The sequence below is a fragment of the Geosmithia morbida genome, assembly GCF_012550715.1.
Source record: "Geosmithia morbida isolate 1262 chromosome Unknown scaffold_20, whole genome shotgun sequence".
Taxonomy (NCBI): Eukaryota; Fungi; Ascomycota; class Sordariomycetes; order Hypocreales; family Bionectriaceae; genus Geosmithia; species Geosmithia morbida.
The window spans coordinates 148,071-164,137 of NW_023336207.1; the positions used below are offsets into that span (position 1 = coordinate 148,071).

Sequence of the window (16,067 nt, forward strand, 5' to 3'; positions counted from 1 at the left end):
CCCTTCCTCTTGTCTCTACGCACACAAACACGCACACACAGACACAGACGCACACCCGGGATCGTCTTGCTGGCCTTCCTCCCCCTCTTCCCAAAACCCTTCCCTCCCCTCCTCATATATTGTTGCCGTTTGCCCAGTTCCCCTCGTCGCGTCGGTTGCGAACGTTTCCTCTCTGCCTCTTATCTCAATCTTGGAGGATTCAAGTTGACCAGGTTCTCGGAAGTCCTTCAATTAGGACATCAGAGTCGCCACATCACAGCCACAAGCCGCCACGGCCGTCTCACTCGTCAATTGTGTCGCAATCATCATCCCTACAAGTACGCTTCGCGACTATCTACGCGCCACCACCACATACGACAGGATTGCACGCTTGGTCATCACGTACCGACTACCAGAGTTCGGGTGGCACCGGGCCCCTCCTTCGGATATCACCATCTCTCCGTTATCAGAAAACTCGGCTCTCCATTCATAACAGCTCGACTGTCTCGCGCAGATCGCACATCTATGGACCGCGGCACAAACGACTATTCGCACACCGGCCTGCCCTCGCCTTATCCTTCCAACGTGGGCGACGCACACTCCGAAGCTCCCACGACGTCCGACCACGCCTCAGCTGCTGCCGCTGCCGCCGCCGCCGCAGCCGCCGCCGCACAGGCGCAATATTCTCCGGTCAAGCAGGAGCCTCACCAGCCGTATCCCACATCGGCGACCCCCACCTCCGACTATAGCGTGTATCCTCCTCCGTCGCGTCCGGGATCGTCCTACCCCGAGCATCAACTCCAACACCAGCGTCCCTACCAGCCTCCGTCGACCATGGCACAGCAACCGAACAGTGAGTACCGCCTGCGTCGCGCGTGTCGGATGCACGCCGAGCCGCCTAACATGTCCGCGCCGCCCGTCTCGGGGCCGCGTCGATAGCTCACCAGGAGACGAAGATGCTGACGGTGAATCCTCGCAGACCCGCCCATCGCTGCGCCCAGCCCGACTTATCCCTACAGCCAGCAATCGCCGTACGGGCCCAACCCCGACATGTCCCAGGGATACTCTCATCCGAGCAGTGGCCTCTATGCCCAGCCTCGTCCAGACTGGGGAGGCTACGGGAGCCACGGTCCTCCCCCGCTGACACCTAGTCATCCCATGTACGGCCATTCGCCGGCCCCGGCACCTCCCCAGCAGCGTCCCAGCCAGGTAGGACTGGTTCCCTCCTTCTCTCCCCCCCTTATCCCCTCTCTCAATCCGTTCATCGGCAGGTGTCCGGTCCGGGTCCTTACCCGGGCGCCTCCTCAGCACAAACTTCTTCGGGGGCGAAATTTTTACTTTTCTGTGGCGCGCGCTCTCTCTCTCTTCCCCCCCCTATCTTTTCTTTTAGAGTTCTTCTCGAACCGCGTCTCATCATAGTCTGGCTCTAGCGGACGGAGAGTCCTGCGATGCGTATGCGGGGTTCAAGATGGGCTGACGCTAGAGTGACGAATCTGTGCTGACGTGGTACCGCGCCAACAGGTGTACTCGTTCGTTCCCATTCCGGGTGCCCAGCAGCACAAGCGTCCCAGAAGACGCTATGAGGAGATCGAGAGGATGTACAAATGTGGATGGAATGGGTGCGAGAAAGCCTACGGAACATTGAACCACCTCAACGCCCATGTGACTATGCAGTCGCATGGACCCAAGAGGACCCCCGAAGGTATGTCCAAGACTTTTGGCAACATTTTGGTTTTACCGGCCCTCCACGTATGTTTTTTTTTTCCTTTCATCTCTAGTTTACGGAATCAATCGGTCGAGTTCTCTCTGCTTCTTTTCTCGTCTTTTATGGGCTGCCGTGGTTCGGCCATGGTGAGGTTGGCGCGAGATCCAGGGCTCGCGCTAGGGACGCAGAATGCGCTTGGTGTTGCAGGGTTCCGGCGCGACGCTTGATTAGCGTGCCGTGGCTTCGGGAACTATGCGCGGCGCCAACTAGGTGCCAACCAGCACAAGACAAGGGGTGGCGGGAAGGTATATATATATACGAGACAAGAAGCAGAAGAAGAGAAGATTGATTCAGGACAAGAGAGAGGGATACGCAGCAACGTGGAGTCGCCGGTATCCATGCCGGATCCTCGACTCCCCCCTCCCCCCCAACTTTTCTTCTTCCTTTGACCCTAAAAGCTAACGCCTTCGTTCCACCCCCGGCCGACAGAGTTCAAAGAGATCCGCAAAGAATGGAAGGCTAGGAAGAAGGAAGAGGAGAATAACCGCAAGGCCGAGGAAGAGAGACAACGGCAGGCTGCGCAGGCTGCTGCGGCACAGAATCCCGGATCCGACGGCCAAGCCGACGGCACCCCGACCTCGACCTACCCCTCATCCCGACCTACCCTCCCCCCGATCGGATACCAGGCCACGCAGTACCCGGCTCCCCCGTCGGCGGGCATGCCTCAGCAACCCATGGCCGATTACCAGAACCACATGTACCCGAACTACCCTCCTCACTCTCCGTACGGGGGACATCCGAGCCAAGGAATGTACAGCCAATGTGAGTCGAGCCAAACCGACGCCACCGTGAAACCGTCCAGCAGGCGTTCCCACGATGAGGGGACGCGGTGTCTTGCAGGGAGGGGCATCGTAGGCTAATCGAGTTTTTCTTCTTGTACATCACTAGCCAACGGCGGTCAGCCTCCCAACCACTGAGAGCATGGCGTGCGAACGATCTATAGACCTTGCATAAGACGAAAAGCAGACATCGGGAAGGCTGAGTGGGAGGGAATCAATACATGAAATTTGACACCTTGAAAGTACGTCTGGTGCTCGCGAGTCTGTCTATGTCATGGATCACCCCTACCCACCCCCCCAAAACACACAAAGGGATACACTTACCAGCACATACCTGTCACCTGAATCTCGAAGAAGAACAAAAAAAAAGTGGAGGAGCAAGAGAAGTTTAGAGAGGGGGAACACGTCACCACCCAAAAAAAAAGAAGAAACCCCCGACAGCACATGTTCTGGGAGATTTATGAGCGACACAATAGCATGGGGAAGATGGGAGAAGAAGAGCATTGAGAGCATGATGGGAGAGAGAGAGAGAGACAGAGAAGAGAGAGAAGAGACAACGAGCACAACGAGACAAGGAGATGCTGAAGAGAAACATGTTATTTCTATCAAATCACATATGAGTTTAAAAAGTGTTTTGAGACGGGTGATTTCTTTCTTTTTCCCATGTCTCTTTATATCACTCCATGTCTCTTCTTCTTCTTCTTCTTCTTCTCCTTCTCCTTTTCTTCTTCTTTTCTTCTCTTCTTCTTCTTCTTCTTCTCTTTCTCCCTCATATCTTCTCCCCGACTCAATATCCATGAGATATATGCCTTTTTTTTTCCGGGGGGTTTGGGTTCTCTCACACTTCTCAACTTTTTTTTACGCATTTTCTTCATTTCTTCATCCGTCTTCGGCTTACTATTCTCTTCTTTTCCATCTTTCCCTACAAGGGGACAAATGTTTTCTTCCTTTTCATTTTTATCCGCATTTGGGGGGGTTGGGTTGGGTTGGGTTGGTTCTTACTCTTATCAGGGGAGGCGCAAGTGTCTTTCTATTCTTCTATTTCAAATCTATTCACTGTCTTGTTTTGTTTTGTCCTCCCCCCCCCCCTCTTCTTCCGTCTATCTATTGTTATTTGTTTATTTCTCTTGTGTCAAGGTTCTTTGTTGATTATTTCGAGATATCGGAGTACATTTTTCCTTATATATATCAGGGATTTCTCCGGGGGGGAGGGGGAAAGGGAGGGAGGTGAGGCTATTCTTCTTCCCATGTCGGTTCTTTTTTATTTTTATAATCTGTCATTTCTCTTATCATGTTGTATGTATGTATGCATGTATGTATGTAGGTGCTGGGGAAGGGTTTATACACTGATCATTGATTATAATTCTCAGTTTCAATTCTTTATTTTCAATTTTTATTCTTATCTTTCCAAATATAGCGTATCGGGTGTACATATAGCGCATCTCGTAGAAGGAACGGAACCGTTGACGGGATGGATCAGACTACGGGATGGGGTGGGTGGTGCTAGGGCCAGATGTTGCATGTCGTGGGTTAGTCCAGTCATGTCAGATCTGCGGCGTCGGATCTGTAGTGTCAGATCTGCGTTGGTGTCGGATCGTGGCGGCGTCGGATCGTGCTGGTGTAGTGTTGATGATGGGAAGAGGGTGTGTATACCGATCTTGCTAGTAGTGCTCCTAAGTATTCCTCTTGCTAGTATTACTATCACTAGTACTACTCTTACTAGTAGTACTATCACTAGTATTACTATGGCTGGTATTACTATCACTCCGTACATGTACTATGGCTCACTACCATTGCTACTAATACCATTTCACCACTGCTGCTATTAATCAATACTTGCTATTGATGCTTACTACTGCTACTACTACTACTACCACCACCGCTACTACTACTGCTGCTGCTGCTGCTGCTGCTGCTAGTGTTGTATCAATGGGTGTGAAAGGAGTGAGGCTTGTTGCATACACCCCATGCACTCACTCTGATGGAACTGTGAATACTATGATGAGTGAACTACATATACCGTGAATGGTAACAAAGGCCAGTATCGAGTCGATGCAAAGATGAGAGAGAGAGAAGAGGGGGAAAAAAAGAAAGGAAACAACTGAATACTCCACAAGGACTGTGACATTACCGGGTCAGAGTTCTGATACGCAAACACCCACCCCGAATAGCCGGGTCAGATCCGACATTTCCTTCCTCAGATCAGATGAGCAAGATCCCCTCTCACGGCATAGCCGCTTACCATCACTCCATCACTACCCTTGTCCAAGGACGTGGCAAGGGCGTGCAAGGACGTGACAAGGAACATACCCAGAGACACGTAGACATGGTGGAACCTCTCTCTCTCTCTCTCCTCTCTCTCCTCACAACTTCTCCTCTAGTGGGGAAAAAAACTATAAAGATAACTCTGAAGGAATCTGAAAAGTTACAACAGACGATAGGAGCATGAAAGTAGACGGGTGGTTCCCGGAACAGTCCGGTGGGGGAACCATGAAGGGCAATCCGCCACAAGACCTCGTACGTTTCCCTCAGCAGGCGGAGAAGGAGGAGGGTGATGGGAAAGTAAACAGTCAGCAAGCTCCGTCACCGCGTGTACGCTGCCACCGCTCCGATACTTGCCAGAAAGCACGGCGCGGCGCGCATTGTCTACGAGGATACGTACCTGCGTATAGGCAATCTGGCGTCCCCCGACTTGTAACCCTGAGATCGGGACTCGGACTCGGATGTCGGTACCGGACTGAACCTCACTGACGGTATCGATGTATAAACTCACTTGATTTAGTATCAATACATCTATACATATCTATATAAAAGTACAATGCCGAGGGATGACTGGAAGACCCGACCCAAGGACTGTAGAGTTTCCTCTATCCCAGGCCATCCATACTCGGCATCGGACTCGGACAGCAGATATCAGGATTCGGTCACTCACGTCAAGGACGGTTCCTGGACTCGGGATCGAGGGGCAAAAAAAAAAAAAAGATGGGAAATAAAAGAAAGAAAGAGAAAGAAAGAGAAAGAAAAAAGAAAAGAAAAAGAAAAGAAAAGAGAGAGAGAGAGAGCTGCATGCAGAGAATTTTGCCACTCATGGACTATTCAACTTACTGTGGACGCGCCCTGATGAGTCTAGAGGAGTCACGATGGATCCAGATCGTGCGGACCGTAAAGTGGCAGTCTTCCAGAGACAAGTCTTCCAGAGGCACGTCTTCCAGAGGCAATATAACATAGGATTTCCGTCATGTCGATAGAGGGGCCATCGATGGCGTCTGTCCTAGGCCTAGGAGCAAATGACGGACCGTCCCAAGACGCCCGGGGAGCTCTGAATAACTCAAAAGGGTATACATATACGCGCACATCGTCCTGCGACCGGCAACGGGAGACGGCTCGGCCGGGCTCGGAGCTGGATATAGAGCCACCTAACACCTTCTTACCATCGAGAGATTCTCGGGACGGGACTTTCCGGAAAGAAAACAACTCGAGTGCTACGCAGTCATCATCAGAGGCTCTCTTCAATACGAAAAAAAAGAAGAAAGAAAGAAAAGAAAGGGAGAGGGTGTACGGCAAAGTACTGTCCCAGGCGTGTATAGTTAGTCTGTACTCAAGTCTTTTTCCCTGACCACGGCCGTGGTTGACTGCGTACGGCGGGCTTGTTTCCTTGTCGTGAATGACTTCCACGACAGACGGCATGGCAATCAGGGACGGCTGATCCAACATGCACGACTTACATGGCCCTGAATGGCCGGCCCATTTGACTGATTATAGGCTGCATGTGTGGAACGATCATCACGATACCGAAGAAGAAGAATACAACATGCACACTGTATACAGCCGGTGCCTGAACATGCCTCTACACAGTGTATATTGACAGCCGACACCCTGTCCGATGCCCCTCTGCAAATCTCTTTCAAGCCCCGAGACATCATCGACACACACACACCATTCTTCCCCCGTCACACCGGGGAACAACGAGGGAAATCCATCCGCTGTGTGTAATCGACCACTACATCCACACCATGACAGTGGTCGCAGCTGATTGAGGGCCATCGTTTGCTGCCCCCCCCCCAACTTTTCTCCATGCAAAACTAGAGTATAAAGAAACGCACCGACCCAACCACCAGCGGGAGGTCGCATCTCACACATATCAATCATGGCCTCGCCTCATAGGCGTGTACGCTTCCAGGAAGAGCCTGAGACGGCTCCCACTCCGGACTCTCAGGCCGACTACCCATCTCGATATGGAGACGACGACGACGACGACGACGACTACGACGACATGCCCCCCTTAGAACCGGAAAGGGAAGATGTCGTCGTCGCCAAGCGACCCACGACGGCGGACGGCGGAGACGTCGTCCTCATCCGCGGTCTGCCCGACGTCTTCACCATCGGCTACGACTGCGTGTCCCTCACGGCCAGGAACTTCGTCGGCCTGCGCGGCGTCCCCGCTGGCACGCACTTCATCTGGGTAGCGCACCCGGACGGCGTGTCTACGCGGTGCGGCGCCTGGTTCGTCAGCACGGCGGGCGAGCAGCAGCAGCCGCGCGTCCACGTCCTGCAGTGGGACGAGTCCGACGAGGTGCTTCTCGTCGTCGCCGGCGCACCATCCTCGCCGCGCCACCTCACGGACAGCGTGTACGCCCAGCTGGTGCCGTACCACGACCCAGGAGCCGGCGCACAGCAGGTCCTCCCGGCCGGGAACGCCAAGGCCTGGTCCCAGCTGGTCGGCCACGTCACCCCCGACGCCCTGGACCGCATCGTCGGACGTCAGCACCAGCCAGGGGAGCAGGAGGAGCAGCAGGAGCAGCAGGAGCAGCAGCAGAGCCATGTCGGGAATGATAATCGCCTGTGGCTGGTGCACACGACCGACCGCGTCAGCGGTGCCGTCCGACTGGCCTCGGAGGTAGAGCTGGACAGGCGGATGCTGTCGGGGGACAGCTCGACCATGCAGGACCGAGAGCTCGTATTCACCTTCTCGCAGCTGTCGAGGACGTACACGACCGGCAACTCGGGCGCCGACCGCACCCTCGACGCCACCGACGCGACATCCTACATGCTGTCCCTGCTCGACAACGGCTCCCGGGATGGCTCCCGGGACGAGAGCCGGGACGGCGCCGACGGGGACGGGGACGGGGATGCGGCCGCCGTGGCCGAGCTGCAGTTCGCCTACACCGTCGGCACACTCCTCGGCAACGACGCCTGCATCCAGCAGTGGTGGCACATGCTCCTACGCCTGGTGCTGCGCGCCTACCTGCTGCCGACGCTGCGGCCATCGCTGGCGGCGTCCCTGCTGCGGACCGTGGCCGCCCAGCTGTCCCACAGCGCCGAGTACCTAGACGCCTCCATCCTCGACTACGGCGACGCGCAGTCGCGGGACCTGCGCCTCGCCCTCACCGTGTACAAGCGCCGCGTCGACGACCTGGACCCCGCGCTAGCTGACGTGGCGAGGCCGGCCGCGCTCGCGCTGGCCCACGTCGAGTCCGTCGTCGCCCGGCCGCCGCTGGGGTGGGATCTGCGCGGGGACTCGTACGCCCGCAGGGGCATGGCCACCACCGAGGAGGGGGAGCGGGTCGAGGTCGAGATGGCCGAGCTGGCCGCCGAGGACGAGAGGGGGGAATGGGCGCCCGAGATTGTAGAGCTGGATGACACAGGGAGGGAGAAGGGCCTGGTGTCGTGGTCCGACTAGCATGGATGGATATATTACGACATGTCACGCGAGAAGAGGGAAGGAAATGAAAAAGTCACTGCACAAATAACTACTGGTCGTGGGACATCATTGCAAGGAAATGATGTATGACCCCAGGACAGCAATATCATTCTGTACATTACTTTGGTGGAACAGTCGAGATATCACCAAGAAACAGACCACGTGACTTTTTTTTTCTTCAGAAAAAATCTTTGTTTCTCTTTTTTTTTTCTTTTTCCCCCCATCATTCTGCTTGTCAGATCCGTTATCAATCCTCCAAAAGCAAAGGCCACGCAAAATACCATTTGGGTAACCCGTTCCCCGGCCAGGGGAATGTTATAGATTCCGATTCCGTCCCGAGTTCATGGTCTCATCAGCTCAACCAGGAACACGGGGTGTAATACAAGATGAGATAGAAGAAGCAAGAGCGAGTAAAGAGAAGAGAGAGAGAGAATGGAGGGGAAGAAGAAGACGACGACGGAGTGCAATATGAGTTGAAAAATGAAGAGACATTCGTCGTTCCCCTTTTTTTGGTTGCCTCTTTCTTGTTTAATATTGTTTCTTTATTTCTTCCACTGTCTTTTGTTCCCGTTGCCCCAAAACTTTTGTCCCTTGCCTCCCGCGCTGCCGAAAAAACACACAGAAAAACATTTATCGGTAGGACTTCTGGAAGCGGGCACGGGCACCGGGACCGCCGAACTTCTTGGGCTCGCAGCGACGGTTGTCAGCGACGAGGAGGGTGCGGTCGAACTGGACGAGGGCCTGCTTCAGCAGGTTCTTGGAGTGCTCATCGACGAACTTCTGGTAGTAGGCGACGAGGGCCTTGGCGATGGCCTGACGGATGGCGTAGACCTGCGAAGTGTGACCACCACCCGAGACGCGGACGCGGATGTCGAGGTTGGCGAATTTGTCGAGGCCGACGACAAGGAGGGGCTCGTAGACCTGTGATTGTTAGACCTGGGCTTCTATACGTTTCCCTCTCGCTCTCCGTCATCCTTCTACCTCCCCCGATCGAGACGTATGTGTCGCGCGACGATTTACCAATCTCCAAGAGAAGAGAGATGTAATCCTTTTCCCCACACGCGGCGGGAGGAAGACGACAGATGTGTTCGGAGGGCAGGGGGGATAAAGAGAGGATGCAGGGGACGACGGCAAGAGTGTATCTCGGTTGTTTCGTACCTTGAAGCGGAGGATCTCGGGCTGAACGAGAGACAGAGGCTGTCCGTTGACCTTGACGAGGCCCTTACCAGCCTGTATTTTTCCGAGCCAAGTTAGTATCATGACATTTCTACTAATTCTCCCCGTCCGTCTCTTTTTTTTCATAATGCCTCCCCATGGTCCTTCCATTTCATCTCCGTATCTTTGATGTCTCCTCAAGGGTCAAAGCAAGGACGAACCTTGCACAGGGCGACGGCGGTGGCCGTCTTCTTCTTGCCGAAGCACTGGACGCGCTGCGTTGTCGACGACATGATTGCTGATGTGATGGGGGGAGGAAATTCGGTGGGCGGGCGGGGGGCGGATTGTCGAAGTCGTCGTCGAAAAAAAAGTCGTCACGGGCGTATAGGCGGGCGGGCAGGGGGAATGGATTGACACACCTGGAGTTTTTGCGGTAACGAAAAGGGTTTGTGCCCTTGCTGACAGTGAAAGCATGCATACCACTCTAAGGGGGGGGGAACCTTCCAAATCGGGCTAGACGCCCAAGGCTCGAATCTCGCACACAAGATTTTTTTCCCTCCCTCTCTCCAGATTACACGTGACTGACCTGTCTCTCCACGGCTTCCACCCATTCAACCCCAAGCCCTAAGCCCCCCCCCCCCCCCCCCCCCCCCCCCCTCGCCCCTTCTTTCAACTTTTGTGTGTGTGTGTGGTAAAAGGGTCCCACATTCTCTCTCCCACCAATTGGCGCCGTCTATTCCGGGGGATCCCATCCAAATCCAGCGACCCAAGGTTGGCCAAAATTTCGCCCTTCCAGTTTGTTGAACCTCTCACGACGACTCTTCCGACAACTTCGTCCATCAAGTACGAACCCCTACAGTCAAGGTATGTCGACGATATCAGTCCCTTATCCTGTCGAGAGTCTGAATACACGACCAGATATTCTAACCTCGTTATTTTCAATCCGGACAGATGGCCGCCGCTAAGTCGCATGTCCCTATCGTCAAGAAGCGTACGTTCTTTCTTCTGGTCTTTTTTGGAGATATGAAGATTTTCTCCATGCTCCCTCCCCCTTTTGTCCAAAATCATCGCGTGAGCTGTCCTCCTCCACGACGATGTAAACATCGACGGCAACGATTACGAAGCTCCACGTCTCTCCCGAATATTCGACGCATGAACGACTCGAACTGGATGGACCACGCACTTTTTACTTTTTACTTTTTGGCGAGGGGGGAAGAGGGAAGAATATCATCTTCTTCGAACGTTGGAAGACTGACCGGTTTTGTTCCATACAGGCACGAAGCGCTTCAACCGCCACCAGAGTGACCTCTTCATGCGTGTCGGCCCTAGCTGGCGCAAGCCCAAGGGTATCGACAACCGTGTCCGCCGTCGCTTCAGGGGCACCGCTGCTATGCCCAGCGTATGTTTAATTTTCTTTGCCATTCTACCCTTCCCCTTCCCCTTTTCTCATCTCAATCTCGAATGTTCGGACGTATGACTGACCCTTGCTCTAAAAAAAAACAGATCGGCTACGGTACCAACAAGAAGACGCGCTTCATGATGCCCTCGGGCCACAAGGCTTTCCTTGTCAACAACGTCAAGGATGTCGAGCTCCTGCTTATGCACAACCGCACCTACGCTGCCGAGTATGTCTATGCCCTCACATCTACCTCTATTCATACTTTTTTTTTCCTTCTGGGAGGGGAAAGGGATCTCTCCTCGGAGAGAAGAAGTGAAATCAGAAGGAGACTATAGGGAAGAGTAACTAACATTATTACAGGATCGCCCACAACGTCTCGTCCCGCAAGCGTGTTGACATCATTGCCCGTGCTAAGCAGATTGGTGTCAAGGTCACCAACGCCAAGGCCAAGGTCACGACCGAGGTATAAAAAAAAGAGAAATAGAAAAACCATACCACCTTCCTTCCCAAATCAGCTACGAAGAACCAAGAAAAAAAGCAACGTCACCTTTTTTTTCCCCTCTCAATCATCTTGGGCATTGTGCATGTGTATGTAGGACTTTTTTGTTGGTTTGTTTTGTTTCTAGGGGTATTATATGCTCCATCTCCCCCCACTTGGAATCCCGTTCTTAACTGAGCTCTCTGTTCTTTCTTCTTTTTCTACGACAAAATAAGTGAAAAGGAACAGGGGAGAAGATAAAATATACAGGATGGAAGGCTAAGAGAGTGAAGGAAATCTTTACGCCGGTTAGCGTGAGAGTGAGAGAGAGAAGGAAAGAAAAAAGACGCGTGGAAAATGCTTTCTTCTCTTGCGCGCGTCGTGGTGAAAATTAGGGTATATTTTGCTCTTCATTTCTATTTTCATTTGGTTCAACAGCTGGCTGGAAGTGATGTTGTCTAATGACATTTGATGTTTCGCTGACTTGACGATCCACGACAGCATGATACGACTTTGTCAAGGCCACGACGTGGTGGGATTGGCAGTCTCAACTAGGTCGTCTACATGTAATCTGTATACTCATCATGTACTCTATAATACTCCGTAAGTCCTGTACGCGTCTAAGAAACTGTACTGATGGGACTCGCACGCAGTCGTCAAGACGTACATGATGGTACTCGTACACCCAACGTTGAAATAAAAGCCGTCTTTTTTTGAGAGAAGGAGAGGAAGACGAAGAGGAGGAAGAAGAAGAGCGTGGTCAAGATGAAAGGGAATCAAGAAACAGTTCGCATATGAGAGAAAAGCAGACCATGAGTGAAAACAGTCCATAATATATAGAAATCCCCACGATACGCCCCCCCCCCCTCTCCCCCCACCTTCCAAAACAATTCGTATAAGGGAATAAAGATGGGAGGGGGAAAGTGTTAACAAGATTTTTTTCCCTCGACAACACTTTTTTTTATTTTGGTCTTTCCCCTTCCCTCTCAGAATATGTATATCAATATATATTTTTAATAACACCCTCAAAGGTCTTACTTTTATTTTTTGAACAAAAAAAAGAAGAGCAAGAAAAAAAAAAGACGATGAGAAAGAACAAGAAGAAGTAAAGGCAAGTGAGTGAGTGTGGAATCTTATAAGAAAAGAAGAAAATACTCTCTTTCTCTCAAGAATGAGCAAACCTAGATTCTTAAAATAGAAAAAAAAATCATGTCGTCGTTAGGGTATGCAAAAAAAAAAAAGAAGAAAACATGGGGTATAAAGGAAGGGGATGAAAAGAAAAGAAGCATGACTCGATTTATACCGTCCCCCTTGATCGCTGTTTTCTGGCCAGCCAGTCACCCAGCATATTATCCAGTTGCTATGAATAGTCATGCAAAGTCAGTCTTGTGTTCTGTATAGGGGAGGGGAGAGGGGGGTAAGAGTGAGAGAGTGAGAGAGAGGAGAGAGAAGAAAGAGAGAATAATACGCACAGTCGTTATCTCGGCCAACCTGGCATTCTGCTCTCGAAACAGTCCACCGATGACCGGGTGATCGTGACCGACGGGATCCACATCCGAAGTGTCGTACACGACGGCCAGCAGATCGCGGACGTGATCGCCCTCGTCGAAGAAGGCGCGCAGCTTAGCGTCGTCCCACGAGCTCCTCGATCCGGACCTCACCGTACCGGCGACACCCTGCGTGACCGAAGTCTGGAGCGGAGTGGGCATGGTGCGCGCCGCCGCACCCGTCGCCGTCGCTCCCGCGGTAGGAGCGACGGGCGTGACGACGTGGTCTTCTTCCGACGAGGAGGAGGATGAAGAGTCCCCCTCCTCGGGAGGGGATGGTGAACCCACGGGTGAGGGGGAGTAGTCTCCCGTCAGGCCGGGCGGCTGGCTGGACGAGACGGGGGAGATGTCACCCTGCACGGCCGTGCGGGAATCCGGACCGTCGCCGGAGGGGTGGCTGTGGTGGGTACTCTGCCGCGGCTGCGGCCGCGGCTGCGTGGGGGTCTGCTGGTCGTCTTCCGGGAAGGCACCGGGGAGTTGTGGCTCGTCCGAGACGGCGGTGGCGGAGGCAGCAGCCGCAGAAGGTGTGGGATCGGCGTCGGAGCCCGTGTCTGACTCGTCCAGCTCCATGCGCGTCTTGGCCTTGACCGTCTTCTGCGGCTTGGCTGCCGGGGAGGAGGAAGATGACGTGGAAGGGTCGAGGGATCGGGGCATGAGGGACGAGGCCAGGGCACCGACACCTCCACTCATGCCACCGCCGCCGCCGGAAGAGGAGAAGGGAGAGGAACTCTGCTTCTGCTGCTGCTGCTGCTGCTGGTACTGGCTCGACGATACCTCCCTCGTCTCCTGGGTTTCCGGGTCGACGATGCGCATGGATGCGGGAGGTACGTAGGAGACGTTGTTCGTCCGGCTGCTGTTGTCGGCGTCGGCATAGTGCGCCAGGTCGGGCTGCTGAGGCGGCCTCTTGCTCTGGAGGGAGTTCTTGCGCGTGGGGGAAGGCTCGATGCGCGGCTGGACCTTCTGCAGCTTGCTCGGGCTGCGGTTGACGCCCGACTTCTCGGGCGACTGGGGGGTCGACGTCGTGTCCTCGCTGTCGCGCGGCTCGGAGACGGCGTCCAAGGAATGCTTGGAGTCGGCGGCAGCGGCGGCGTCGGCGGCGGCGTCGGCGTCGACGTCGGCGCCCGAGCCCGAGCCGCTCCGCTTCTTGTCCTTCCTAGAGAAGAAGCTGCGGATGGCGCTGGGCTTCTTGTCCCTGTCCTTCTTGTCGCGGGCCTCCTTGTCGCGCTTGCGGTTGCTGTCGCGGTCCGACATGAGCTCCTTGTCCATCTTGCTCTCGAGGCTGGGCCGCTGCGACTGCGACTGCGACGAGTGCCTGCCGTCCTTGGACGAGTCGGTTGACGGGCGCGAGGTGGCGGCCGCCGCCGCCGCCGCCGCCGCCTCGTTCTCGTCGCGCAGAAGGTTGGGCGTCAGGGTGATCTTCTTGGTCTCGACGCTGTCGTCCTTGAAGAAGGAGTCCGTGTTGCGGACGGTGCCGTTCCTCGACCGGCTGGGCCTGGCGCTGTCGTCGTCGTCGTCCGACGACGTCGAGGAGCTGTCCGAGTCCCTGGCCGGGTCTCCCGGCCGGGAGACCTTGCCCGGGCGCGTCTTGAGGGGCCCGACGACGGCTCCGTCGTCGCCGGCCGCCTGCTGGCTCTGGGACTGGGATTGGTTGTCGTCGGCGGCGGCGGTGGAGGCGGCGGTGGCGGCGGCGGCGCTGCCAAACAGGATCTCGTCGTCGTCGCCGTCGTCGTCGCTCGAGAAGTCACCGTTGTTGTAGTCGACGTAGGTGGGCTCGGCAAAGGTGACGGATTTCCAGCGCTTGCGTATCGACTTGAAGCCCGTCGCCTTCTGCTGCTTCTGGCTGGGGCTCTGGTCGCCCAGCATGGTGGCCGACAGGTCGACGTTGCGGTGCTTGTTGAGGCGGGCCAGCCTCTCGGTCGGCGTCTCGATGTGCTCGGCGGGCAGGTAGCCGATGCTGCTGTCCTTGACGACGCGCACGAGCCACCAGTAGCTGTTGCTGTCGTCGAGGAGGACCATTGTGTCGCCCTTTGTCGCGTTGGCCTGGCCTTCGACGGTGGCGACGAAGGTGTGGAGTGCGTAGACGAATTCGAAGTCGATGTCCTCTATGCTGCGTTAGCCTCGTCCTGCCTCGTCCATCTCATCGAGTCGTCTGTTTGTTGGAACCGCGACGCACCGTCTTCGATGGAAGGCGAGCTGGATATCCTATCCAGCATATCATCGTCGAGATCGTCGCCATCCGTGTCCCCCTCATCCGAGGAGCTGATGCCCCCGTTCTGTGCCACGGCGAGGGCATCCTCGATCTCATCCTGCTCCTGCTGCTGCTGCTGCTGCCGAGACGACATCTTGCTCCTCACACCGGCGGCCAGATCGTTACCGTCGTCGCTGTCGTCGTCGGGGTTGCGGTTCTGGGCAGGGTCATCGACCCAGGAGATTCGTGGACTGCGGCCCTGCTCCTCTGCCGACTCGTGGGCAACCTCTCGCAAGGTCTCCGCCTGATGGATGCCGAGGTGGCTTCGCTGGTGGGCCTTGGCCGAGGTAGCGTCGTGATTCTGAAGGTCGATCGTGTCTACCACCCCCGGGGGGAGATTTACTGTCAGATCAGGTCGGCCTCGAGGAAACAAGGAGGCAGAGAGAGAGATAGAGAGAGAGGAAGGGGAAGAAAGGAAGGCAGAGAAGGAGAAGAAGAAGAAGAACGAGCGTAGCACACGACGAGGGGTGAAGGAAACGAAAGGGGACAGAGAAGGAAGAATGAAAACAAAGAATTGAGATTGAAAAAAAAAAAAAAATTGAAAAAGAAAAAAAAAACAAAAACAAAGAGTTAGTAGACAGGAGATTCGAGGATGGAACGCGCAAATCCTCCAAATGGTTTATGGGGGGGGGGAGGAGGGGCCAAATTTGCCAGGGGGGGGGGTGGTGGTGGTGATAGCGGTGGTGTGTGATGAGAGGAAAGATGAACCAGGGGTGCTTTGCAAGATTGTGCCGTAACAGATGCTCTATTCTACGCTTTCCCCCCCCCCCCTCCTCAGAGTTTGTTGCTGTTGCCTCCTCCCTCAGAGAAGAACGAGGGAGTGTTGACCGTCTAGACATGAGAAGACGTACCGGCACGGACAATTGAAGGCCTCGTCATGATGACCCTCTCTGTCGAGATGTTCCTGATGGTGCTGGTAGTATTTCTTTCTCCGCTATCGAGGCAGAGTGCCACAGTGTCTCCGTCGCCGTCGCCGTCGTCGTCGTCGTCGTCGTCGTCGTCGTCTTCGTCGTCTT

General features: G+C 54.8%; 5 protein-coding genes across 5 annotated transcripts; 3 read left to right on the forward strand and 2 right to left on the reverse strand.

Annotated features, from left to right (window-relative positions):
- Positions 1 to 504: 504 nt before the first annotated feature.
- Positions 505 to 2,661, forward strand: GMORB2_4415 (uncharacterized protein; the record flags this gene model as incomplete). Its single annotated transcript, XM_035466390.1, has 5 exons — positions 505 to 910; positions 959 to 1,188; positions 1,501 to 1,681; positions 2,174 to 2,506; positions 2,633 to 2,661. The coding sequence occupies 5 exons, from the start codon at positions 505 to 507 to the stop codon at positions 2,659 to 2,661; spliced, it is 1,179 nt and encodes a 392-aa protein (XP_035318401.1).
- Positions 2,662 to 6,670: 4,009 nt separating this feature from the next.
- GMORB2_4416 (A1 cistron-splicing factor AAR2) lies at positions 6,671 to 8,203 on the forward strand (the record flags this gene model as incomplete). Its single annotated transcript, XM_035466391.1, has 1 exon — positions 6,671 to 8,203. One exon carries the CDS (start codon positions 6,671 to 6,673, stop codon positions 8,201 to 8,203), a length of 1,533 nt encoding a protein of 510 aa, XP_035318402.1.
- A 651-nt stretch (positions 8,204 to 8,854) lies between these two features.
- GMORB2_4417 (small subunit ribosomal protein S16e) lies at positions 8,855 to 9,672 on the reverse strand (the record flags this gene model as incomplete). The annotated part of the gene is made up of 3 exons (XM_035466392.1): positions 8,855 to 9,145; positions 9,383 to 9,454; positions 9,601 to 9,672. 3 exons carry the CDS (start codon positions 9,670 to 9,672, stop codon positions 8,855 to 8,857), a joined length of 435 nt encoding a protein of 144 aa, XP_035318403.1.
- Positions 9,673 to 10,330: 658 nt separating this feature from the next.
- On the forward strand, positions 10,331 to 11,247 carry GMORB2_4418 (large subunit ribosomal protein L32e; the record flags this gene model as incomplete). The annotated part of the gene is made up of 4 exons (XM_035466393.1): positions 10,331 to 10,370; positions 10,654 to 10,778; positions 10,883 to 11,004; positions 11,139 to 11,247. 4 exons carry the CDS (start codon positions 10,331 to 10,333, stop codon positions 11,245 to 11,247), a joined length of 396 nt encoding a protein of 131 aa, XP_035318404.1.
- A 1,306-nt stretch (positions 11,248 to 12,553) lies between these two features.
- GMORB2_4419 (SH3) lies at positions 12,554 to 15,930 on the reverse strand (the record flags this gene model as incomplete). Its single annotated transcript, XM_035466394.1, has 4 exons — positions 12,554 to 12,616; positions 12,729 to 14,905; positions 14,977 to 15,369; positions 15,903 to 15,930. 4 exons carry the CDS (start codon positions 15,928 to 15,930, stop codon positions 12,554 to 12,556), a joined length of 2,661 nt encoding a protein of 886 aa, XP_035318405.1.
- Positions 15,931 to 16,067: the final 137 nt, after the last annotated feature.